Source organism: Stegastes partitus, unplaced genomic scaffold (assembly GCF_000690725.1).
Source record: "Stegastes partitus isolate 25-593 unplaced genomic scaffold, Stegastes_partitus-1.0.2 Scaffold69, whole genome shotgun sequence".
NCBI classification, from domain to species: Eukaryota; Metazoa; Chordata; class Actinopteri; family Pomacentridae; genus Stegastes; species Stegastes partitus.
In genome coordinates, this window is record NW_007577800.1 from 479479 (window position 1) to 506025 (window position 26547).

Sequence of the window (26547 nt, forward strand, 5' to 3'; positions counted from 1 at the left end):
GCAAATGTTGCAGTTGTCTTTATAGCAGTGAGGTAACTGGAACTGGATTGTACAGCAGGGAGCCGTGATAACACTTGCTCAGCTGACATCTCTGGGTGCAAACAATCTCCATTATCCTACTAGCAGAAGAGTGGAGGTGCCAGAGGACAAAAATTAAATATTAGGGATGCCTCGTTGAAGGAGAGAGATGCATAATTTTATGGAAAATAAATTAAGGTGAAAACAGAAGTCAGCTTTGAAGTCAGAAGTCAGTTTTGCTGCTGCTCTTCCTATTATTGGTTTTACAAAAATGTCTTTGGATTAATATTAGATACATATTTGGGACTGGGATTCTTTATGGAATAAAAGAGCAATTAGTGATTTGTTACTGCCTTGTTTTACAAAGTGACAGTAATATATCAGCAGAGATTTGTGGGTGGTGTTCATCAATATCCACCACTCCAGCGGTACCTCAGTGGATGCTGCGATTTCAAGCTTCCTACACAGCAGTCCTGTTGTTCTCTGTCATTTGGTGAAAATACTCTACATGTACCCCCTGAGTAGAGGAGTCCCCCAAGGCACCACAGGTTTACAGCAGGGGACAAAGTCTGAAATACTTAACAGTTTGTCATAGATTAAGAACATTTACAAGGATTACAAAAGGTGGAAGTAGGCAGTAAGGAACTGGAAGTGACGAGAGGCTTTGAGCAGCTTAGAGAACTGTTAAAGAATGAGTGGAAGTACTGCTTGTGCATTTGTGCTATGTGCGGTATCTATTATTAGAGAACGTGATATTATAGTTGGAGTTTCTAATAGTTTGTTTTACAGATGAACAAATTCAGAACCATTAGGCCTCAGATCCCGAATATCTGATATGCAGAAACCATGTCTAAAGATATTTTTTACAGCGTGTGATAGACAGAAAACTGGAATCAAAATTGTCACTGCAGTACATTTTGTAAATATAACTATTCCTAAATATTAAGGTAATAACTGAACATTTCTAAGAACCCTGTGATGGAGGACTAGTGACCAAGGGTTTAGTAAATCAGGTAGAGAACAAGAACATTGTTTCAAGACCATTCAGGAGTGGCTGGGGGAAATCTGTTTGGGCAAAGTGATAACCCAGTACTCTCCCATCCATCAACTACATCTCCAAATGCCCCAGTGGAGCTGAGCCGTCACCAGCAGTAAAAATCTGTGGTTGATCTCCCAGGTAAAAATTTCAGTTGTGTGTGAGTAATGGATGGAAGGAAAAGGGTTTCGCAGGTAAACATCAGCACAAAGTACGGAGCGTTTGAATAGGTGACTGATGGAGATGTGCATTAAGATGGAGAATCTGTCTGTGGTCATGTTTACTTTTATGGTAATAGCTGGGTAACCCAGGGTTTTAGAATATTTATAAAGATAGCATCTTCCATATGAGTCACAAAACAGGTAAAGTTTTCATTTTGTACACTGATTTGTTGTGACAGATAGAGATCAAAGTGTTTGCGGGGATAGGTAAGACTATATTGGTTCACGTCGTGAAAGTGATGGGAACAAATACAGGAAACACCTTTTCTTTTTTTTCTTTTTTTAAATGGGAATGTATTCGGATGAACTGTAAGCAAAAATATTATTTCAATTTCTTATACCATCCCATTTTAAAGAAATAAGTTTTTCTTGCCAACAAAGTTTCCAGCCTCACTGTGCAACAGTCTTTGATATTATCTGTACCATTACAAAATTGTAAACATTTATAGAGTGACAGTCCTGCCTTGAAACATGTTTTTCAAAAGAAAACGGTCACTTTTGCCAAAAGACAGCTCTTGATTGTCGAGAGCCGCCAAGCATAAATTATGCATCAGTGTGGCCTTGAGCTTTAGACAAGAAGCCTAGAGAAAAAGTACTGTGAAGTGTTTGTATGTGTCAGTGCAGACATAAGTATTCATTTCAAATACAGACCAAAATGTACAGTGTGTATATTATGTTATATATGTCATTATAATATCATGGTTAAACCTGGGCTGAAGGTGGCACGGTGGTTAGCGTAGTTACTTCGCATCAAGAAGGTCGCCAGTTCGCGTCCCGGTGAGGACACCCGGGATCTTTCTGCATGGAGTTTGCATGTTCTCCCCATGCAACGTGAGTTCTCTCTGGGTTCTCCCGTTTCTTCCCACAAGATCCAAAAACATGTTGAGGTTTATTGGTGATTCTAAATTGTCCATAGGTGTGAATGTGAGTGTGCTTGGTTGTCTGTCTCTAAGTGTAGCCCTGCAATAGACTGGCAACCTGTCCAGGGTGTCTCCTGTCTTCACCCTAAGTCAGCTGGGATAGACTCCAGCCCCCCACGACCCTAGTGAGGATTAAGCGGTGTATAGATAATGGATGGATGGATGGATTGATGGATGGTTAAGCCTGCAAAGTGCTCCTAACTTTATCCAGTTAGCAACAGAAAAGTAAACAGATTGGTGACTATGGCGTTTATTGACATCAGTGCACATGTGCTATATGTAGGACAACAGTAAAGGGTCTGGTGGGTTTATGATTGAAGGCTTCTGTGGTGGCACAAATAAAAAAATGTTATTTCCTGTGGGATTTCATTATATGTGGCTTGGAAGAGCACACATCTAGTAAAGTGAATCCCATTATTGAGGTTCTCTGTATGTAGGGTTTATTTCGAGTCAACTTCTACTGTTTAAAATTTTCTATAAATAATGGTGACTTGGCTTGACTACAAACACACCAACAAACAGCCATGGAAATATTGTGTCATTTGCTTTTGTCCAGCTTAAAGACCCCTTTGGGCTTTTACTTCATAAACATGTCCATGTGGTGTTTTTTTTATACGCTGGAGGTCATATCATGAGTAAAATAAACTGAGCATTTACTACTCGAAGCTGCAGTCAACCAACAACAATCTGAAAAACATGGATTCAGACTTCATGAATTTCATACGTAACAAACCATGGGACCTTTCTGCATCATTCTTCTTTGAACAATTACAACTTGCCGTTGTGTGGCATAGAGTAGTTTTACAGTGAGCAGTGTCGAAGATGAGCTGATGACACGGGGAATTCATAGATCTGTGCGTAAATATGCAATTTTGATAAACAGACGTGAGTTTTGGGGATTAAATCAATAACCATAGAGGGACTTTAACTAAATATAGAATATTCTAATATGTCTCAGTCCCTCTCAATGTCTCCTCCAAGACCTAACATCACAGACTGTTTTGAATGCTCTTAAAATCTTATAAATGCCAGAGCTTTCACATTTTATCTTCAAGAGTTGTTTGATGTAAAATTACGTGTATTATTCCTGTTTGTGCTTTTTCATGATGCTGTAGCAAAGTGTGCACGTATGTCCCCTGGATATACCTGTCACTGACCCTGACAGCTATAGTATGCGTTTCCCTGTTGCTTAACTATTGTGTTTCTCTGTCAGTGTTACATTATGCGTAACGGGTAATAACTTATCTATAATCCAACCAACTGTCACCACTCAAATGTACCAAATCTGTGTGTTTCTTGTCTACAGAATTTTAAGTAGCTGCTGTTATCCTGTTACACCGCAGACAAGACACAGTTTGATAGTACAGAGAGCAGGTTTCATAGGGTTTTAAAACATCTGACCCTTTCAGTTGGGATGATCTCCATGAATAAGGGGAGAGAGGACCTGCCCGAGGAGCCCATGAAAGAGTCAGACAGTGGCCCATCTGCCTTTATTAACCTTGTCTGTGTCTCCACATGTCCCCTCTTTATACTGGCTCTGGGCCAGTCAAGCAGAAGGATAACACTATCAGGCCTAATGTGATGATTCCAACCAGAAGTATTATAAAGCAGCCCTGCCAGTTATGTTAATGGAAAGAGGCAAGGTGTTAGACGGGTGACAGGATGGGTGTGTTGTTTGTTTTGTTGACTAACACCTCCCACATGATGTTGGGTTGGGGCTGCTTGAGCCAGGCAGAAACTGGAGGTGCCAGGGCCTTGGCAGCAATAAGAAAGGTGGCTGTCTGCCCACACACACAGTCACACCTACACACACAGACTTTAAAACAGAATGTTTGCAAATCAGCACACGACAAGTTGATACTTAACGTCTTTGTTTGGTTAAAGTACAGCAGCGGCATTGAAGTCTATAATACCTAGGACGTGTTTCGGGCATTGAAAGATGAGGCCTTTCAGTCACAATGTAAGGAGAAAAGAAAAAAAAGAGCATTTCCATCAGACAGTAATGACGCGTACACAGACACTGACCTCCAGCCCTCTAACCTACTTCTTCCTCTTTCCTGTGAGTCCTGTGGCTGCAGTGAATATCTTCTCACATGTGATCATCGTCTCCTTGGGGGCTCAACACTCCTCAGCCAATCACCGTCACAAATTCAATTTCTTTGGCAGGCATTTTCACATATTAGAACAGTTTCCTGCTGGTTTGTCTGTTCTCAGTATCTATCTATCTATCTATCTATCTATCTATCTATCTATCTATCTATCTATCTATCTGTCTGTCTGTCTGTCTGTCTGTCTGTCTGTCTGTCTGTCTGTCTGTCTGTCTATCTGTCTGTCTGTCTGTCTGTCTGTCTGTCTGTCTGTCTGTCTGTCTGTCTGTCTGTCTGCACATCGGCTCTGCATCTTAGATGTAACTACCAACTCTGACTGGAATATTAATCACTGGTTGCACTGGAACACTAAATGGTCATCTGTGCTTTAATTTAGCATCCAGCCTACACATCAGTAATTGTGACTAACGTTGAGTCTGCACTCTTTTCTGCTGTTACAAAAGACAAAACAAAGAACCCAAATCAATCACACAACCTCTAGATCAACTGTACGTCTGATTTAGTGTGAAATGTATTTGACAAAGACAGCGTGAGCCTCATCAGAAGCCAAAGGGTGATGTAGCTGCCCAGTTATTATTAATGTTAAGCTTTAAATCGAAGAACCAAATAATTGACACCAGATCCTTTCTCTTTCTTTGTTGGAATTATTTGGTGCAGAAGTATTTAAAGGTGCATTTGATCAAGTGTGTCTCGTGCAAAATTCATTACACTGAAAAATGTGTGTATGCTTTAAATCCAGAGCGCAGTACCTGTTAAAGATATAAACCTACATTGAAATTGATTGCACAAAACCTGAAAACAACCATTTCGGATGACAGTTCACTTAGCCTGCCTCGTGTCCAGATGACTGTATGATGTGGCTGCATTATGCAATAATCATTATTTGTTCAGTCTTGGCAGGCAAAGTAAATTTTCCAGCTGCTCCTGTGCCGGTAGTCAGGTGGGCCGGTGATGATGGTGAAGTTGGAATGGCGTTTTCTGCTTTCTGGCCAAGGCACCACTGGCACATGTAAACCAGCAACAATCCACAGAGGAGGTGAGAGAGGCAAGCAGAGGGAGAGAGAAAGAGAAAGAAAAGAGTGATGAGGGAGGAGGATGCAATGATGACAGGCAGAAAGTAAATGAGACAGAAAGGGCACTTGGGAGAAAAATGGAGCAGAAATAAAAGAAGTAAAGACAACGCTGTAAAGCTAGAAACAGTAAAATTATATTTCTGCATTGAAGATAACAGCCGACCTGACCGGACGTAATATTAACGGCAACAACAGTGACCTTCACCCCTATTTCTCATTGAAATGACTAGTAATATTTTAGGAGAAGTGAGTCTAATCCTCTGAATCCTATACCATGTCCTTTCAGGAGTCTGTGTAATGAGTTAGATAAAGAAGCCTAATATGAAGAACTTCTTGGCTTGTGTTTAAATTTGAACATGTTTCTGAGGGTGTACTCTCCAGATGGTGCGAACACCAGGGTTACGCTGTAAAACAGTATCGTTCTGGATATATATACGGATGGATAATATGACTCAACCTGTTCCTCTGAGCGCAGGCTGCTTTTCTTCTCTCCGGGAACATCAAAAAGGGCCGAGCGGTTTTCTAACTCACACCCTTGTTGCTAGAATGGATTAAAGCATTTGCTGTTTTGGGGAGGGGGGAGGGGTGGAAATCAGAAATACAAAAGCACTTGTCATTTATCGTGATACTAGGCTGTAGCAGCTGTAGGACCGCTGGCTGATCCAGCTGACACCAGTTCACAGTATGCATGTGCTGTCATGCGCCTGTGTGTGTTCATCTGAATGCCTGCCTTTTATGTTTAGACTTGTGTCTGTGTGTGCGTCAGGGCTTATGTGCAAGCGTTGACGGGGTTGGTACCGTCCCCCCGCTGCCTGCTTCTTAGCTCCGCACACAACGAGCCCACCGCCATCTCTGCTGGTTTAGCAGAGGCGCAAGTCTTCTCCAAAACAAACACACTGCAGCCTGCCAGCCAACTGCACCACAGCACACACCACACTGACAGATCCGGTCCAGCCTCTCTGCAGCCCCCCCGGCCTCCGCGGACTGGCCCTCATTTTCAGCACGCAGCTCATTGACAGCAGCATGCCGGTTAATTGGAGGAAGCTGTAAAATGAGTAATTATTGCAGTTTGGATTAGGCAAGCTGTTGCCTGTAACAGTGTTGTGTGTGAGAGCGTGCGAGTACAGAAGAGGGTGCTATCAAAGCTGAAAGAGTGTCCGTGTTTGTGTGTGTTGGTGTGCTACGTTCACATGCGTGCATCGCTGTGCGTTGCAGGCGGGTGGCGAGCGGCAAACTCTGTTGGCCAATTCCTGAAGAGAGGAGAGTCACTAATTAAGTTTTGTAATGGAGGCACTTAATCACTCCTTTGGTATAGAAACCACCTGAGAGAGAGAGAGAAAGGAAAGAGAAACAACGGAAAAAGAGAGAAATATTTCCAGTTCTGGAGTCAGGCTATAAGAGGCCGCAAAGCAGGAAGTAGGTTATGAGTGAGTTATAGCGGGGCGCCCCAGCCAGGAGCAGAAAAGGCCAAAGGCTGACTACAGCATGACTCAAAGCAAATTGTTCTCATTATTGCGTCCACAGGTGCTTTGCAAAATTCGATGTGCAGGAATAGATTTGGCTCTGACTTTCTGGCACACTTATAATGTGTTTGTTTGAAGCTTGAAAGGGTTGATGGCTATCAGGCTTTGAATTGAGCAGAGCTGCCACAGCTGTAAAACAAAGGTCAAAGAGGAATGAAAGCATCTAAAGCATTCTTTTAGTGTCTGGGATTTACCAGCCACTGCAGCTGCAATTCTCCTTCCTTAATCCTGTCAACACAACATAAAAAATTTGTTGTTCTTTTTTTATCATTCTGTTCTTCTCTCACTGAAATAATAGGAACCCCCCCACCCACCCACCCACCCACCAAGGCGCCTGCACAAACTGGCAACCCCCGCAGATTTAAATAGAAATAGAAAGCAAGTGTCTTCTGGTTTATCAGGGTAGATTATATTTGCCGCAGCATTAAGAGTGAATTGTCTAAATACAAAGAACTGATTAGATTTCAAGCTCAGGTAGAGAATACTCTAGTCGTGTTTGACACTGCAATCAGATTCATTTTGCTTATTTTGCCTCATTTCTCATCCTTACAGGTGCAGCTAGCACTATTCATCAGATGTAAATAAACAGTCCGTGTGCGCGGTACACTTGCTTTTATCTTGGATATTGATTTTCTTTGTGGGGTTTTTTGTTGTCTTCCTCCCACACATTTTAGTCTGTCCATTTCTGTGCATTTGTGTATCCCCATTGTGAATCTTTGTGAAGAGTCCATCAATAAACTGTTAAATCATCCAGACCTGCCCTTGTATATCCTTTCCAATTTCCTGAATTATCATTCGAACATTTACAGCCAGATTGCTTTTTTAATAAACTTTAGTCCCCTGCTGTCCTTGTGTCAAGGTCTTCAGAGGTGGAGCCAAGCAATGGAGGTGATGAAGTAAGAGGAGGCCCTTTTTATCCGCGTCTGCTTTGCCTATTTCTGAGGGAACGCCGAGTTCCTGGAATATCCAAGACACACACATACACAATCAAATGCTTCCGCTCTCTTGGACACGCACACATGCTGCATGTGCACCACTTCGATTTGCATGAAATGATTTGAGCTGTGTTATTTACACAAGACTTCCTCCAGTTAAAGGGTGAATGTGCTCGTTCAATTTCTTTCTCTTTTCTATTGGATTTATTTATTTCCTGTCAGCACTGCTCCTACGTTTATTACGGCAATCTGCTTTTTTCCTCCCCTCCCCTTTTCTTTGCTCCCAGCCCATCTCTGAGAACACTATTACTCTAGCTGCCCCCGCTGCTGCAGATGCAGATGTACTCAATTCAATTTCTATCCACTGCTGCAATGTAAGGGTAAGGAGGGAGGGAGGGAGGGACAGGTACAGTCGGATAGCAGGGTGGGGGGGATGTAAAGGGGTTGAGAGGTGTGGGGTGGCACACAGCACGTTGACAGATTCAAGACTGCCTCCCACCCTTTTTTCCTTTCCTTGAAGGACATTATCATAGGAGCCTGGGTGTAGCTCAGCACACCACGACATGGCTTGGATCTCATTCTGCGCCTCGGGCTCCAGCAGAGATGAGTACATCTTAACCAGATCTGATAGACGTACAGGGTCTAAATACGCAGGAGCTGTTGCTCGAGCTGCTGCCACAAAGGGTAGAGTACGTTTAGAAACTGATGCGACCTTCTGATCTCCTCCAGCTGTGCAGGTTAAACATACTGCGTTCTTTGACTGTGTGTGTCCATGTGTCTGTTTATGAAAAGCAAGATATCCAAGAAAGATATCTGTGTTACAGCAGCGTAATTACAACAGCTGTCACGTCAGAAATAGTGGCAGAGTTCATCAGAAGTGAAAGGGCTCCAAAAGGTGTTCTGTAGTCATGTAGACATTTCCTGTGTCTTTATTGGGCACTTTGTGAGGGTCGCAAGTTAATGGAGCAAAATTGTCATGAAAAAGAATGAATTGTATTAACCGTAGTGCAAATTGTAGCGAGCAGGTCAGCAAAGAAGTGTACAGTCTTTTGCGGAGACAAAGCTGCCAGCAGGGGGAAAAGACATCGGTGTGGTATAAATTTAGCGTTTATTTGTCAGTATGCAATGCAGCTGTATTATTTCATTGTTAAATAAAATTGTCTCTGAAAAGTGGCAGAGCATCTCAGAGGATCACATCAAAGGGCTATAAAGCCTGCATAGTGGAAAGGCTTTTTATATTTGTATTTAACTTTCAGTATTTTATCTGTTGCAAGTCACGTCCCAGTAACAACATTCAAGTGCATCAGGGCGAACGTTACAGTACAATTTAGTTGTCACACCACATGGATGATGTGTGCTGGTGTGATTATTTTCATGTGTGTGTGTGTGTGTAGTTCATTTTTCGAGCCACTGTAACTGCAGCAGTCAGACGACATTAATTTCTAAAGATCACCTTGTTTATGTGCCTTTGTTTTATTGTGGGGATGGAAGGTAGTCTGTGTTGTAGCAGGAAGTTTAGAGTTAAGAATCATCTGCCTGGAACCTCGAATTAAATGTGTGAACTCAGTATCGTCTTTTTTATCACTTCCTTAAAGAACCTTTTGCATGCTTGCTTCATTTTTGTATAATCAGTCATCCTTGGGGCAGCTCTTTTTTTAATGTTGCTTTAATCTCTCTCTACTGTTAGTGATGCTTTCTGTTTGGTATACACTGATACTTTTTTTTAAAGCGTGTTTAGAAAAAGCATCCTGAAGTAGGAAGCTGTTGTATAAAGTTTAGTTACAGCATAAAAGCCACATGCCCTCCCGCTAATGTCAGTAAAGCTCAGTCACAAAGCCACCGATCAGTTTATGAGCAGCTTTGTCTCCTCTGGTTTATTGCACACAAAGCTGTCTCTGTTATGAGTTAAACGTCCTGAGTGCTGCAGACAGTTCTGGAGGTCAGAGAAGCTATGAATTTTTAGAAGAAAAAAAACTTGTCCACGAGCAAAAGACAAGTTACTTTTATTAGATTTCTTCATTTTTCATTTTCGTTTCATTTTCCCCAATTTGAATGAATACTAATTGAAAGTCATAAATGTAATTTAACGTATCGCTTTTGAAGTATAATTAGAATGTCTGGCCCAACATGAATAGGTTTGATTCTGATTTGTACACCACGAGCATGCACAGACTTTTTAAGCTAATGCTGTCTGACGTGGTTATTTCTTTTTCTCAGACTTGCACGCACGCAGCCATTTTTAGCGGGGATGGTAACAGTCATGGAGACTGTGTCAGATTCACGATGCAGCTGTTGATTTAAATGTTTGGGACTGGGGGAAAGCTCGGCAGCATTGTTTACAAGTCATATTAGTCGTCTTTTGACATATTCTCCCTCGAGACATTCGGTGCTTCACTTTTTTTTCTTGATTCATTTCAAACCTTGGAGGAATTCTTCAGCTGGTCAAAGACAAGGTTTATTGCAGCTGCATTCCCCTGAGTGTATACAAAACAAGTTCGAAGCAGTATGTTTATGTCACACAAATTTTGTGGCACCAGTCAAAGAAAAGCATATTGAATTGTAGCCAATCAAATAAGAAATCAACGCGTTTCCTACCGAATCATCAGCCTTCTCAAAATGATTTTCCCTCTACTGAATCTGCGACTACATATTGAAATTCATATTGAATTTGTCAAAGCAGAGACTCACATCACTAGTCTACACACACCGGCATCCTTTGTGTGTCTCTAGTTCTCTCCTTTGTTTGGTCTCTCAGAGACGTACAGCAGTCCCCTTTCCTCTTTTGTTTTTCTCAGTTTGCACTTTGCAGGCTGGAGATGGGGAATAGATCAAAAGCAGAATGGATGAGCTGTTTTGCAAGATCCCCCAGTCTTAACGGATTTCAAGGCTGGGTGAGGCTGTGTATGTGTTGCTTAGCTGGGTGTGCATGTGTGTCAGTGTGTGTGCGTGCGTGCGAGTGTTTGAGTGTGTGTAATATGCATGTACATGCAAATTTATGTGTATGTGCCTGAGTGGCTCTGCGCCTGTGTGCCTGCAAGTTTGCCTCTGTGTCTTAGTTTTTATCAGTCTGCACAGTGCACCCTTGAATTCCTACCAAGACTCTCAACATACTGTAATGTAGCTGCAGAACTACCAAAGATCCTTTGTAACCTGATAGGTATTGTTCCATTTGTTCTTTCTTCCAAGCACACTCTGCTCTCATGAAAATCGTGTTAAATTCTTCAAAGGATTCCCATTTGATATCACATTCTATGTGATCATTGCTTTTTTATTATTTTGTAACTTTTCACAGGTCAATAAAACATTTACATTTGCTCTGCTATGCTGTGCAATATAGGCTTGCTTCAAAATTATTCTGGGGACTAATCTACACAAAGCATATTTATTGGCAAATTAAACAGATATAAAGGAGAACATAAGCAAATACAATTGCCCAGCAAAACAAAGTTCTTCCAGCTACTTATAACCTATCCAACCCACCTCAGAAGGACCTGGGCAGGTGATTACACATAAATGCATCCTCTCAGAATTTGTTCTTGCTCTGAAACCTTTGAAATGTACAGAAACAAGAGCATGCTTATACAATTCATTTTTTAGCAGCTGTAAATGTTCTCACATCTTTATGTCCAACAGTCATGACCCCTCAGTGTTTTAAGTGATTCTTACCGCTCATCTCCTGCTGCATTCACACAACAGTAAAAAGCTAGAAAATAGCGAGACTGGATGGAGGTAATGAGCAAGTTGGGGTTGGAACACACCCCTAAAGGTCTTCCTCTGTCCCCAGTGTCTAACGTGATCGTTAGAGATGAAGACATTTGAACAGCCTATAATATCTGGGTGTGCAGGCTGAGCAGGGACTGTGGCTGCTGGGGCATCCTTTGTTAGTTGTCATCTCTACAGGGGATGTCGCACTTGGAGAACATGCAGCACTGCTTTGAAGATCTGCTCTGCTTGCCGAAAGACCTTCTCTTCAACCCAGAGCTTGTCTCATTACGGCTATTGAACTAACAATGCCATTCTTTATCATAATGCCAAATAATGAATGTGCTGACTCGCTTTGGAATGAATTACCACATCTGAAATAACAAGACACACTCGTGTGTGTGGTCAGACATAAGAAACGCAGCACAAATCACTGCTTAGACTTACAAAACAGATTTTTAAAAATGCAACCAGATTGACTTTTTCGCCCAAGATTGGAAGATTCTTGACCAGGAATAAATAATAGCAAGAAAAGCTACAGTTTGTGGCTCATTTTCTTCAGTCAGCAACATAGTCACGACTGTGTACCTTCCCCAATCCTCTCCTTACTGTTTGGCTGTGCCAACCACCTACACCACCACCTGTGTCTGTCTAGCCCCTGAAGTTTGCCTGCGGCGCCACCCTGATTAGTCTCATTCCTGCTGATGATGAGTCATACCAGAGAAGCTTCTGTAAAAAGATAGCCCTTTTTTCCCACTCACTATTCCATAGAGAACAACATGCATAACAGCCATACACAAACACACAATGCGTGCATTTCATTCGAACGCTGTGATCATTGTGAGGCAGAGTGAGTGCACTCTAAATATAACTGGCCTCTGTTTAGTTTTAACCAGGCACTAGCTGCTGATTCAACTGGTGGTAATGTCTGCTCATAGGTAGAAACTGAATCTTCTTCAGCATATTCTCTTCTAGCTGAGATGGCATAACGCTGCTATGAGAGCAATAAAGATCCATCCTCAGAAGCCTGTGAGGATTTTTTTTTTTGCTCCTGCAGCACAGACAGCCACAAACAGGCACATGCAAGCATACAGCCACACATTTCTGCTTCGACTCAAACTCATTTGCTCCGCTGTGACACCTGAATGCTTTAGCCTCGGTGTAAGTGGGCTGTATGACATTATGCTTGATAATGGTAGCTATTGCTTCTCTCATATATGATGGATGCGTCTGTCACAGCACAGTCCCGCTACACCCTATTGGATACGGCATTTTTCTGACAGGAAAATCAGCCAATCCTGACGCTTCAGTGAGCAGCCACCCTAATCTTTTCCTCATGCTGTAATTTCAGGTTGCAGAATGAACCCTGGGTAATCCCTCACAGGATGCGTCGTTCCACTTGTTGTCACTGTCTCACTCTCGCTCTCATTTTCCTCGCTCTCTTTTTCACTTTATTTTGCACCCACCTAAATATCTCCACCCCACCCCCCCGTCTCTCTCTCTCTCTCTCTCTCTTCAGTCTTTCAGTTGCTATCTTGTTCCCTTGTTCTCTCTACCTTATGTTCTGGCTCCCTAGCTGGCTGCTCCTCATACTTTCTCATTGATTTTCTTTCCCTTCGCCAGCCTCACAGCACCTACTCAGTAAGTGATTGACATTCCCATGCATCTTTCTTTTTCTCTCTCATTCTTTTCCTTTACTCTTCTCCTATTCCCCTCTCCCTTATTAAACCCTATTCTTTTTGCTGCCTCCGAGTTTCTCAGGATAGTAAACAGCGCAAAGCACTCATCAACAGTCTGAACTTAGTCTGAATTTGTTCCTAGATTCGCTGGATGCACTGCACAGCATTTATTTATTATAACTGCAGTGTAAATACCAAATTAATGACACTGCAAATGAGAAACATCAAGATACAGCTCTTTGTATTGTTGTATACAAACACAGTCTGGTGTGTGGCAATGAGCAGCTTCCTCTCTTTATGATAAAAGCTCATGAGCCTAATAGATTCTTGGGTTGTGCTGCATGTATAATGAGGTTTTATGCAATGGTACAGTGTTGTTGCTTCACCAGGATTAATGCAATGCTTAGGGTTTCCTTCATTTCACAGTTTGTGCGACCTACACAATTATTATAAAAATGTGCTTCAAGGGAAATGACATGTAAGATTACTGATGTTCCTTCTTGGCCCCTCAGATTAATGGCAGGCTGCGTTGCTCTCTGATTAATGTTTCATCAATTTAATTAGTTGTGTATTAGTGTCTCTCCAACTTTCAGGCACTTTGCTGTCATCTTTTCATCCTATTTGTGCTATATAATGAGTCGTCTCCCACTTTTATTGTGCAAATCAATAACAAAAAGTGTAATTTATTGCAAGATGTCTTGCAGAGAATAATTACAACATTAAAGGTTTTCAGTCTATTTGATAAATGTCACAGTGTGTTTTGCTCCCGAGCGTGCTTTCCTGCTTACATTTGCCAATGTATATGTCTTCCTTCCTCTCAGTCGCGGTGACTCACAGACAGTGCAGCTCTACTTTATCCCCCTTCCCGCTCAAACAGAGTTGACGGGAGGGCCACCAAAGGGCCAGTTCCTCCCCCGCCAGCATATGCTTGTTCTCCCTTCCTGCTCGCTGCTCCCCCGTCTCCCTCTCTCTCTCTCTCTCTCTCTCTCTCCACCTACTCTTCCCGGGCTGAAGTCATGGTGCCACCTCATCCCATTACCCTCTCAGTCACCCGCATGCTTAGACCTTTGTTGACACCCGCTGAGCCCAGCCAAGCCAGAGACTCCCACCTCCCACCACCTCCGTGGGCTCAGACAACTGATTGTGTACGCTGATTGCTGAACAGCGTATTTCGCTGGTCCCTTTTCGGCAGTGCTGCAGTATGTTCACATTTTCTCCCTCTCCGTTTCTTGAGGCCATCAGAAGCAGAGTGTGTTGTGCGGGAAGTTTGGGTAGCTGTAGTCTATTTGTGTGAGCAAGGTGCTGTTTCTCTCAACAAGTACACCAGAGGAAATGGAAGGCAAGATCTTTTTGATCATATACTCTCAAAGGAAATCTTTGATTCAGGGAGCTCTCTCACTTTTATGTATTTATATATATATATATATATATATAGCATCGCATCAGACTTCATCATCAGTGTTTGGAGAGTGGTTAAATGGCGTCCAAATGCAACACAAATCTACATCAATAGCCCAAAATCTCTTGAGAATTTTGTCAATTTAGCCTTGAAACAAACCATAACCAAGCTTGAAAAGGTTTGTTTACTGTAACATTTTTCTTTTCTTTTCTTTTCTTTTTTTTATCAGACTTCAAGCACTGATCCTTTAACAGTTTCAGTCTCCAGTCAAAACAAGACTATTCCCACTGGATTTATAGCATGTAATCAATGAGCTCATTACAGCGACAAGGTCTGCATCAAACCAACAATGTGTCACAGCTGAATTCAAAACTGTATTCTCTCGTTATATAATAAAATGTATAATATTCATAATGGAGGAAAGTTGATTATTGTGATAAGGGCTATCTCTCTAAAGCCTTAGAGATAGTGGTGGCAATGTTTGCGAAATGAGGTAGATTACAGCATTTGAATGTAAATGACTTGAAAACAGCATGTTTTGACTTATCGTTTTATTCCTCAATGAGCTTTGTATGTTGTTTTTAGGAATAGTTAATGAAACGCTTAAAGCATTGCTCTATTTTTTTTTAATATCTAGTTTCCATAACAATGAGGCAAAATGTGATCTCAGTGGACCTGGTGGACCTGATAAGTTCTTAAAATACACCAAACATATTAAATCTAAACAGGAGATAAGCTGAACCAATGAAAGTTACACAAACTAATAAAAAGACTTGTTTTGCATGCTATCTTGATCTTAATTCATCTTTAGGTTATCTTCTTCACCAACACATACGTCGACTGCTTCATTTATTATTGACGCTGAAATTGTATGTTTTTCCACCGGCTGCATAATAAAATGCTAGCTTGTGAAACTGCAGTGATAAGGAAAGCAAAATGGCTGATAGTTCCGCCCTAATTTTGTCCCCGCTGTAACATAACGTTACCTTGTACCTTAATCACACCAACAAATATGTATTTCAGTTTTGAATAGGAATAATGAATATATATCGTACAGCACAGCACCAGAATAGAGTAAATCGGCTTCAGAAAAGTCCAAGCTGTGATGCCAGGTCAAAACTAGGAATAACACTGTTTACCCTACTGGACAACTTTGCATTTTTCACTTTACTTGGATAGATTTTAATAAGCTTAGAGGAGTCACGTAAATCCTTCAAGGTCAGAGCGTACCAATCATCAAGGTCTTCCTCTGTCAATACCAGAATGGTAAAATAAGGGTAAGCAAGAGGAATGTGTGCATGAGAGTAGCACGATGTAAAGCTGATTTACAAAATGCTCATGTTTACACAGGCTGTCATCACGGACTTTGGGGCTGACAAACTTGATTCAAGCAAATAAATGAATGAACAGGAGATGGCAGAGACAGATTGAAAGGGGATGCAATGAAAGACGCCATGTGAGGTGGAGGTGTGAAGTCCCACTCAAGCTGTAATGAGAATGTGGCTCTGCGCCACAGGATTTGCCGGTAATTGGTTTAATGAATGCATTCTGTTGCCTCTGATTGAACACATGCCCTGTGCACGCTCCTCGAGGAGCCACACACATTATTTTTGTTTCCTCCAGCAGTCTCACTAATTTTCACTGTCACCTTGTCTCACACCGTGGTGATCTGTCCACTGCTTCCTCTCTGTCCTGCACTGTCTTCTGTGAAGGTCACACTGATTCTCCTTTGGAAAAGAGGAAATTAAGCACAGATTGTTTCTATTGGCCTTTTCCAGCTGATGGATTTAGTGACTGATCTGTTTGTATCTGTGTGTGCATATGTGTGTGCATGCGCTCACTTTGCAGATTGGCCTGTGGCACTCTGAAGATGGACTGTCCATGGAGAGAAAGCTTCCATCAATCAATGTGACAGACACCCTCTTCAACACTACTCTTACCATCACGACAATATTGGTGAGTACTGTATGCATACTGACACACTTATCTGTAGTCATGGCCATTTTATTAGCTCCACTCCTCTGCTGATCTACCTGTGGCTGACATTCTGTAGTTGACAGACAATTACCATATCAAAAACCCATTTTGTGTTTTCAGATCCAAACTCAGCCCTCTTGGGATCAGAGGAACTGATGCTGCGCAATTGTTTCTCCCTGAGAATTTCAGATGAGGATGCATCACAGTGTATCAGCAGGGGCTAATAATTTACCACGTCAGCCATCCTTAGCTGTTGTAAATATAGATCCTGCGAGCGCCAGTTTTCTCCAGACTCACTTCCTATAAGGGAGCCGTCTTTCTGCAATTTCCTTAATCATCTGCCATGTTCAATGATCAATAATCAGTAATAAAACAAAATGCATACTGCAATGAAAGCATTATTTTTACAGTTGACGTGAGCAGCAAGACTTGATTAGATTAGGTACATGAATAATTAATTAAATAAACACAAGTAAATCATTTAAATAAGACAGAAAAGGAAGCAATACTTCAGCTGAAAATATGTGTTCCTGATTGTCATTACTTAACAAACGACCATACATATTTCAAAATGACTAACCATAAAAATTCTGCGCAACTTACTGGTTTTAATTAAACAAGACTAAGCACGCAGGACCCCTAAAACTTAGCCTAACACAGTCTTTTATTAATGAACAGGCAGATGGAGGTTCAAAATGCTTAAAGCAAACTCGTTTGTACCTTCACAGCTCAGTGAAACTGGTTTGAATCAAATGCACGGAGACATAGTAGTAGTTTAAAGCAGTTCACCTTTACTAGAATCTTTGCTGGCAAAAATGAAGCGGGGAGTCAAGGGATCAAAGTCCACGGGAGAACAGTTCAAAGAGGCTCGGCAAAGGCAGAGTCCAAAATAGGCAAGAAAATGTCTGGAAAGCTATTTGGCAGGGAATTAATCAAACTGGATCGGTGTGAGTACTGTGGGGCTACTACTGAGAGCGAGGAGAACAGGTGAGAAGGTGGACGACTGAGCAAGGAGGGAAAGGCAGGGGTTACTGCAGGGCAGATGAGACTGACAGGATCTGTATTGACAGAAGAGTTAGTAAATGGGAAACCCTGCAGACACAAAAGAAATAAACTAGGGAATTAGCTGGAACTTTGGCATACAACGCTTCATCCAACCAATTTTTAAAGCAAATGTGTTTGTAGCTCATCGAAATGGGCATGCTTGAAGGTGAAGCGAATGCGCTGCCTCCACAGTTTCTCTCTCTCTCTCTCTCTCCCTCTTGGCTTGTTGCACTGAACTGGTGAAGTCTCCCCATTAAAGCATTCATGATGTTGCACAGAAGTAGTAGAAAGGTCTTGGGAGAAAAAAATCAAAAATCGCACATTTTGACACGCAGTTAAGCGCTGCATGAAGTGGGCGTGTTAGTCAAGTTGTTGCCTTCAGAAAGTTACAAAAATTACCATATGCAGCCACCTGAAGGCTTTAGACGATGTTCAACAGTCTGACAGGCACTTCTTTTAAAGCGTGCTGATGCCTGTAATCTGCAAATGCCTATAGCTATACGAGCTACAACTCCTGATTATTATTTATGAGCATGGTTAGTGGTCAGCCATTAGCTGCTCACATGACTAAAAACATGTTGGAGGTTTTGAAATAGATAATTGATAAAGAGGAATAAAAAGCCGCAGGCAAAAATTACTTAGTCCAGCTGGAATCATCTTAAATCTCTAACATGTTTTCAAGGAAGGCAAAACCTTTGACTGTGAAATATATATGCAGAAGTCCAGTCCCTAGAACACAGATAAAACTAATGCAAAGCAATCCTCAAAAGCTGCTGTTAATAAATTCTTCATCAAATCCTTAACAGTTATAAATTCCCCATTAATAATCGCCTACCTCTTTTAATTACCCGAGCAGATGCTTTAGGAATTCAAAGAGCTTTGAGAATATTATAAAGGTCTTGATAAACTCCACCATTTTCTGTTTTTACAGTAGCTTCGATATGGGGTCTGTGTGTCGTGATGCGCTGCTGTAGATCAGCAAAAGTGATTTATGCTGAAAGTGCATGAAACCAGTCAGATTTCCAGTTGGCTGCATATGTTCCATGGCTTTCTTCGTCGCTCTGTACAAACACACCAACACACAGACCTGTCACTCGTCCAGCTCCTCCTTCTCGCTGATGAATCAGATGATAAGGCACAAAGTAGCTTGTAAGCAGAAGCAATTGGCCCGCTGTGTTATTCTGAGTGGCTGGCTTATCAGCTGCGAGCCATGGGAATGAGGGAAGGACATATTGCCATATTTCGCCACTGAGCAACTCGCTGGACTCATTGAGACTGATTGGGATTCAGATGGAACGGTTCATTTCACACGGGAGAGGACGGACTCAGGGCGAGGGGGGGAGGGGGAGGATGGAGATATGTGTGTGTGTGTGTGTGTGTGTGTGTCTGGGTTGAGTTGGAGTACAAATGAGACAATGTTTTCACAACAGAAAGAGGGTGTGAAAGAGAGAATTGGCCAAGCACAGAGCTTTGATTTCACTTTGGATATATAGAGTCCCTGGACCAAACTTCGGAAGCCACCAAGGAGCAATTTTCAGTGCCTATCACAGCTCATTCATCATGGTGTGATTGCTGTGTCGCTGTTATCTCGCTTGTGGGCGGCAGACGAACCACAGTTGAAAGCCTCCATAAGAATTCCATACCTGTAGCGCGGGCTTGGGGGAATGTGTGTGTGTGTGTGTGTGTGTTTTGGTGCGTGCTTGCACAAACGCTTACAGTATTTATGGATGCTCTCTTCCGAGCATTTTTGTGTGTTTGTGTTTATGTGCACTCGTCCAACTGGCCGGCATGGAGCGCTTTCATTACCTACACATGGCTGTCACCTTCCCACTTCAATTTCACACACAGCTCTAGAAAAAAAAAAAAAAAGTAGCAGAATTGATTATCACTTTACTGCAGGGCCACAAGCCATGTGTTTGTAATCATTGATTGAGTTGGTTATAGGTACCGTTACGGTTGTAGTGAAAATGTCTTTACACACACAGTAGCCACATTGATGTAATAGAAAAAAAATAATTCTTTGCTACCTGCAGATAAAATTCACTTGGTTTTGTTGTTCTAAATTGCGTGTTGTGTTGTGTTTTCTCTGTCCTGATGTACAGCAGCTTGTCAAAGCGTAGAAATAATTATCTGTTTTCATTTCTGTATTTTCACTGCTCACTGATTGTTGTGATTGGGCTCGTGCTGGGCTTTCAGAGCCACGTGTAACTTTCTTTCTCAGAAACAGATTGAGGAGCAGATATCCTTTCACTTTTATGAGGAGATCTCTCATTCAGTGAATAATTCCAAAGTTTAACCAGAATCGATAAGCATAGGTAAGGGTCCAAGCACTCGATGCAACGCAGAACATATGGCTTGACAGGACACAAACTGCAACAGGACTTGTGTTTACCCGAGCAAAAGCTGATCATCAACCATCCCATGTTCATACACCGTCATATAGTTGCAGCTCACACATTGAGCCTTGTATCTATGTTTGAACACACAAAGTTTAATATATATACCAACAGTGTATAGAATAGATACCAACACAGTATATAATATAGAGCAGATTTCAAACCTCATCCAAACCTTTGCCAACTCACAAACACTAAAACAGCCTCTGGCAACAGATTTTTCCTTTTTTTTTTTTTCACAGGCTTCATTTAATATACATAGTTATGATGCCAGTAGCAAATCATTCCATAGCCTTGGGTCTTAATATATCGTTCATTTAATTAGGCTAAATGCTACTCACACTGTCACAGAATGCAACTTCCAAATCAAATGCAGCCAAACTTTACCCGCATAGACATCTGTGTTTGATGGCGGCTTGCTGCCATTGTTAGTTGAATCACAGCTTCTCCAGAATCTACATCCCAACTCGAGCAGTTTTTTGCTGTTAACGCCTTAAGTCCCTCCTGTAAGAGTCATTTTCTGCCTTTTTCAACGCTAGCCCTCGCGGCCATTCTCTCAGTTTCCCTTCAGACTACCCTTGTGTCACTGAGTGCTTTCATATCCACTCGCGTACGTATTGGTAAGAATTCAACAGTGCACATAGTGCCGACTGATAAAAGCAGACGCGGTGGCAGATTTTCTGGCAAACGGGCTCAGAGGCACTGAGGCATGTGCACAGGAATTTGCACACACTGACACTAGATCTGTCCCCAATTTTTCAAAGTTTGTGTGTACTTGTTCGCTCTCTGTTTTCAACTCGTTTGTGTTTGTATCTTCCGTCGCGAATTTATTGCGAAACACGAAACAGTTTGTCGAAATTGCTCTATTAAAAATTAACACGACCTGACCCTCATTCTATTGACCTAGAATTTTTACGAATATTGTCAGAACATCTGTGGCCCCCCCCTTCAAACAGGACTACAGAGCCCTGTGAGAGAATTATATCTCAGCTGCCAGTTTGCTAGGCTCTGGAGAGGAAGTTTTTAAGGATAAGAAAACAGTTGAGGAAAGCGAGGAGGGCTGTGTGAAGACATCTTGAACACCCTGAGGTTTTAAAAGGGGAAACTCCATTGTGGTGTGTGAAGTTGAATGTGAACAACACCCACCAGTGCACCTGACGCTCTGTGTCTATTTGAGTGTGTGTGTGTGTGTGTGTGTGTGTGTGTGTGTGTGTGCGCGTGTGTGTGGGTGTGTGTGTCCTTGTTGTGCATATCTAAGTGTGCTTCTTCCACCAAAGTTATCAGTCCGCAACCAGACTCTTCATGGCCTGGGAATAAGAGGCTGCTTTAAAAGTCGGCATTTCTTTATAGCTTCAAACTCATAGCTTTATTGCTGTTTTGCTGTGGTGTGCAAAAGAAGGTAGATGGAATTTCCTTGTGATTTTGCCTTCATGGAAGGCAGCACTTTTATAGCCCTGTATAGACCTTTCATACCTTTATATAGTTATTTTTATATGATTTTGTTCTCAACTTGACAAAGACTTCTGGTAGAAGTGGTTCTTGTCAGTGTTTGGTGGAAGTTTTAGGACGAGTATCAACTTTTAATAGCAGTTGTGTTTCCATTTCTGCAGCTCAGCACAGATCTGGTTTTGACTGGACATTTTTATAGAACAACTGAAGCTCAGAAAAACAGGGTCAAATTGAAACTTAGAAAAAATGACAGAGAAAAAAGGCAAAGGTGTAAAAGGAGAAAAAAGGCATATAACAGTCAGAAAGCTCCTGTGTTATTGATTGTTGTTGGGTTTTACTGGTGTGATTGATGTTTCCAGGTCTGATTTTATTAGTCTGTACTTAACCAGGTCAACACAGAGGGATGGAGAGATACAAGATACAAAGGCAATATTTTTTAGCCTTGATTCAAGAGATTGAGCTCCCTAGCGACAGCAGCCATATATTACAGATACGGAACGCTTCACCTTTCTTCACACACATAAATCAACAAGACGCTGCAAAGTGAATTAGTTTTTGCCTAATTAGGTGTTGTAGTAGCACACAAATGTGCCCTCATCCTTCCACATTACTGGTCCTCCTCTGTGTAGTTGTAAAGAGGTGTGAAGTGAAAACAGCTCAGTTTGGCTGAACTACAAGTCCATTCTGGTATAGCTACAGCAATGCATATTGTGTCTCATGCATGCTAAAACATGAGCATAAATAGATGTTATATATTCCAGAGAGGTCACATGTTTACCTGTTTAAAGGCATTAGTTAGTTTCATTGAGTGGCTCAGGTAGTACATCGGGTTGTCCACTAATTGCACATTTGGTGGTTCAAATCCTGGCATCTCCATGCGCCAGAGTTTCATTGGACAGAACACTGAACCCCGTGTTGCTCCTGATGGCAGGCGAGCACAGCAACTCCAAACCACTTGCGTGATAGTGTGTGAATGAAAAACACATTTTCAAGTGCTTTGTAGAACTTAGCTAAGGTTAAAAGGCACTATAAAAGTGTGGAACATTTACAGTGACTGGCTAAAAGCTCAACTGACTCTGAGCCAAGATACAAAAGGATGAAGCTGATGACATTCTATAGTTTTATTATATCATCGTAACCAATAAAAACACCCAAACCAAAAAGGTTTTAGCCCATCTTTCAGTATTTTCACATTTCCAAGCCTGTCTGTGGCCTTAATCCACCCCAGTCGTCCTACTGAGGACATGAGTTGAAAAAGGGGTCAAAATATCTAGCTTTATTTTTTTCAAAAAAGGCCAAATCACGCCCTCAAAGAGTGGAGCACTGTAGTTTTTACCAAAAAATTACTCAAACACAGGGCCTGTCCTCCAAAAGGAGAAACACAAACAGCAACATTTTCCTGTTGTGACTTTAGCAAAAAACGTGATATTTCCACAACACTAACCAAGTTGGTTTGCACTCAGATCCAGCCAAGTCTTAGCAACTGCAACATCCATCCATCCATTATCTATGCATCCCTTAATCCTCACTAGGGTCACTGGAGCCTATCCAAGCCGACTCAGGGCGAAGGCAGGAGACACCCTGGACAGGTCACCAGTCTATCACAGGGCTACACTTAGAGACAGACAACCAAGCACACTCACATTCACACCTACGGACAATTTAGAATCACCAATTAACCTCAACATGTTTTGGGACTGTGGGAGAACCCGGAGAGAACCCACGCTGCACAGGGAGAACATGCAAACTCCACGCAGAAAGATCCCGGGTGTCCTCACCAGGACGCGAGGTGACGGTGCTAACCACTGAGCCACCGCAATTGCAACATAAGATCAGAAAATATTTTTAATTTAAAAACAAGCAGCATTTTGGAGTAGTGGTTAGCACAAGGTTCCAGGCTCAAACCTGCCAGTTTGTTTGTCTGTGAGAGAGACTGTTGATTTTCTCAAACCACTCCAGCCCTTCACACAGTCCAAAGATGTGCATGGTAGGCTAATTGGTGATTCTAATTTGACTGAAGGTGTGGGCGAAAGCATGCACAGTTGTCTGTCTTTCTGTGTTGGCAGTGAGATGGACTATTCAAGGTTAAACTCCCCTATCGCCCTGTAGGCTGCAGCCCCCATGACACTCCACAGTATAAAGCAGGTATATGTAATGGATGAAGGGAAATGTTCTGTAGATAATAGTGTAAATGCTTGTATTCGTCTGTGGAGGGGTAAATTGTACAGTTGTTGTACGTATTTCGACAAAGCTATTGCCGGCTTTGACAGTAGTTCTTAGTATGATCAATTTACAGTTGGGTTTAGTGATTTCCTGGGAATTCTCAACAGTAAGAAAATAAAGAAAATCACCAAATTTGTCCTGTAATAAACACAGCAGCCCTTTGGCTCTCAAATTGCTCTATGCTGTAATGCAGTCTTTGTCAACTTCTTCTCTTCTTGAGTCTATAATACACTGGAGGCTGTTGTCGCTAAACAGCATGCCTGTTAAATCGAACTGTGAGCCCAGTTAGATTAAATGACTGCATGTGCAGATTGCAGGAGCAGAGTGATGCAGACAGCGAGAGTTGATCAGCAGTCATTTTATTCTCATTCTTATCACAGCAGTGCAGGAGGGTGTCAGTTCTACTGTCCAGTGATGCAGCGAGAAGGAGGCAAAGCTGTTCAATCCACGGTGTCAAAGTGATGCCCCCCGCTGCTCCCTTACAGGTGGAACCAAACTGTTGCTATGACAACAACAGGGCAAATCACAGTAATACCGTATATGCACCAAGTTCTCAAATGTTCCCAATTTCAGTGTAACTATTTTTGTGGCTTTCACTGTGAGACAAATCTATCACCAGTCAAACCCAGCTACCACACAAATAAGTATTTCCAGCTGTGGCAATGACAAAACAATTTCTCTTCTCTCCCAGTTCTCAAAATACAGCACCACATCATTACCGCTGATGCTTAACCCTCCTGAACGCTGTCAAAGTCGGCTTTGAACGGCTCACGCACACACAGCTCTGTGGTGAATTACACACACCCCGCTGTAGGCGTTTATGTTAACATAAGTCGTCGACAATCTCTTTAACAAGCTTGTGGCTCAACAAAAATTAGCGAGCTAGTATATTACCACATAAACTTGTTTTGTGAAAAAAAGACACTGAATAAAACTTCTGTTCTCGGCAATAAAGAAAGCAGAACTTTTGTTTTTGTCTTTAAAAGTTTTTTGTTTTGAGAAAAGGTTTAGGCTTATTAATCTGTTATCTAATGCCAGGATGCCAAACTAAGATAGTGTATCTGAATTCACGAGCTGAGAGGAAGGATAGTACAACCACAATGTACATAACACTGTCTTTTCTGTGATGTAGTGGAGCCTAAGCACGCCTGTTTGACAGTTACATTATTTGAAAAATAGCACAATAAGGTTGGCTCCAAAATACATCACTGCAGGGCTCTTTAAATCTTCCTACAATTCAACTAAATGACAAAACAAGACATAAATAAACAGTCAGCCGAACATAGAGTTGGTTCGCTAAAAGACAGGTTGTAAATAGGTGTGTGTTTTGCTGTGTGTGTGATTAGAGTAAAACGGCCTTTGTTTCTTATCCACTTTTTCGCTGGATACAACAGATTAGCACACACCTGCCCCGGCTCTGGTTTTAGTGCCTGGCTCTGTTCCAAGTCCACATATATTCAATTTTCCTTGAAGGTAGTAAACCCCATGTGAACCATGACCCCCAGAGGACATACGGGATGCTGCCACCATTCTTCTTTACTGCTAAATCTTTGGTTTGATTCTGTGTAGCAGCCACATTAAACATTAATGTGGCTGCTTCAGTGATGCAGTGATGCACTTTTGTCAACTCTTAGATAAATTCTAAGAAGAATTGTTGAAACAACAACAACAATAGGAGATATTTTACTTTACACAAGCTACACCTGCTGTTTCTCATCCGTGCTCTGTACTGCTTTGCCATTTATGCACAGTTGTAATGCAAAGCAAAACCATGTGTGTTTTTCAGGAGAATCCGTACGTGATGCTGCGACAAAACCACCAAGAGCTTGAGGGAAATGACCGTTACGAAGGCTTCTGTGTGGACATGCTGAAGGAGCTGGCAGATATTCTCAAGTTTAAGTATCGTATCCGGCTGGTGGGGGACGGGCTGTATGGGGTCCCTGGAGCTAATGGAACGTGGACCGGCATGGTCGGAGAGCTCATCTCAAGGGTATGTAAACAAATACACAGACTGTAGCCCGCAAACAAGCCGCCCAACCATAAATTATCATATTTGCTGTCTCATATGTACAAGTAAGCGCATCAATTCCTGGAGGCACTCATATACACAAATACACAAAGTGTATCGCTCAGTTTTCATTTAACTCACCACTACCAGATTTCCTACATGTCATACGTTCTTTTTCTTTCTCTCAGCGGTTGGCCTTTTCAGCTTAAACATTGTATTTTTCCAAGCAGTCACAGCTTGTTGGTGGCTTGTTTCCTGTCAACTCTTTTCCTTAAGCTGTCTGAACTGACCTTAGTAGACTTTTGTTACTGAATCAGTCTATGTTGTTGCTGTTAAATCTCAGAGTGAGGTCTTAGATTCTTTGAGCTTTGCTGTATGTAGCTGTTAACAGGCAGATAAGGTTATATAAGGGAGCTGAAGGGATAAGAAGTGGGAGGAAGAGGGAAGTGGAATAGAAAAGAAGTCGATCCTAAGAGGTGATCTGTCTTAATTCTGTGGGCTAATGGAGGGCAAAGCTATTAAGTATGTAAAGCATGAAGTGCCGGCTCTTGTTACTGTCGCAACCTGCCACCTCCTTCGCCCTCTGTACGTTGCATCTCGAAGGTTGACCTTCTAAAGAGCCGTGGCTGAAGTCAACATGTGTCTCTGACAGCAGCGTGCAGTGGCAAGGTGGGGGGCAGACAAAAAGTCGAGACATGCTTGAGAGGGATTTGTCGTGGGATGGGGAACATCTGGAAGGATGTAACACAGTGGACAGAAAGGCTTGAGCTTGTTTGGTTAAAGGCTTAGAAGGGAATAGGAAAGATGGCAGAGGAGAATGATGGAAGAAAACAAAG

The 26547-nt window shown here is 42.0% G+C and overlaps 1 protein-coding gene across 1 annotated transcript in view; it reads left to right on the forward strand.

The window, feature by feature from the left end:
- grik4 (glutamate receptor, ionotropic, kainate 4) overlaps positions 1–26547 on the forward strand; it is a 153899-nt gene that overhangs the window by 110760 nt on the left and 16592 nt on the right. Inside the window, exons 10-11 of the mRNA XM_008276318.1 lie at positions 16463–16570; positions 25490–25693. Of these exons, the coding sequence (XP_008274540.1) occupies positions 16463–16570; positions 25490–25693 (312 nt within the window). The remainder of the gene's footprint in view (positions 1–16462; positions 16571–25489; positions 25694–26547) is intronic.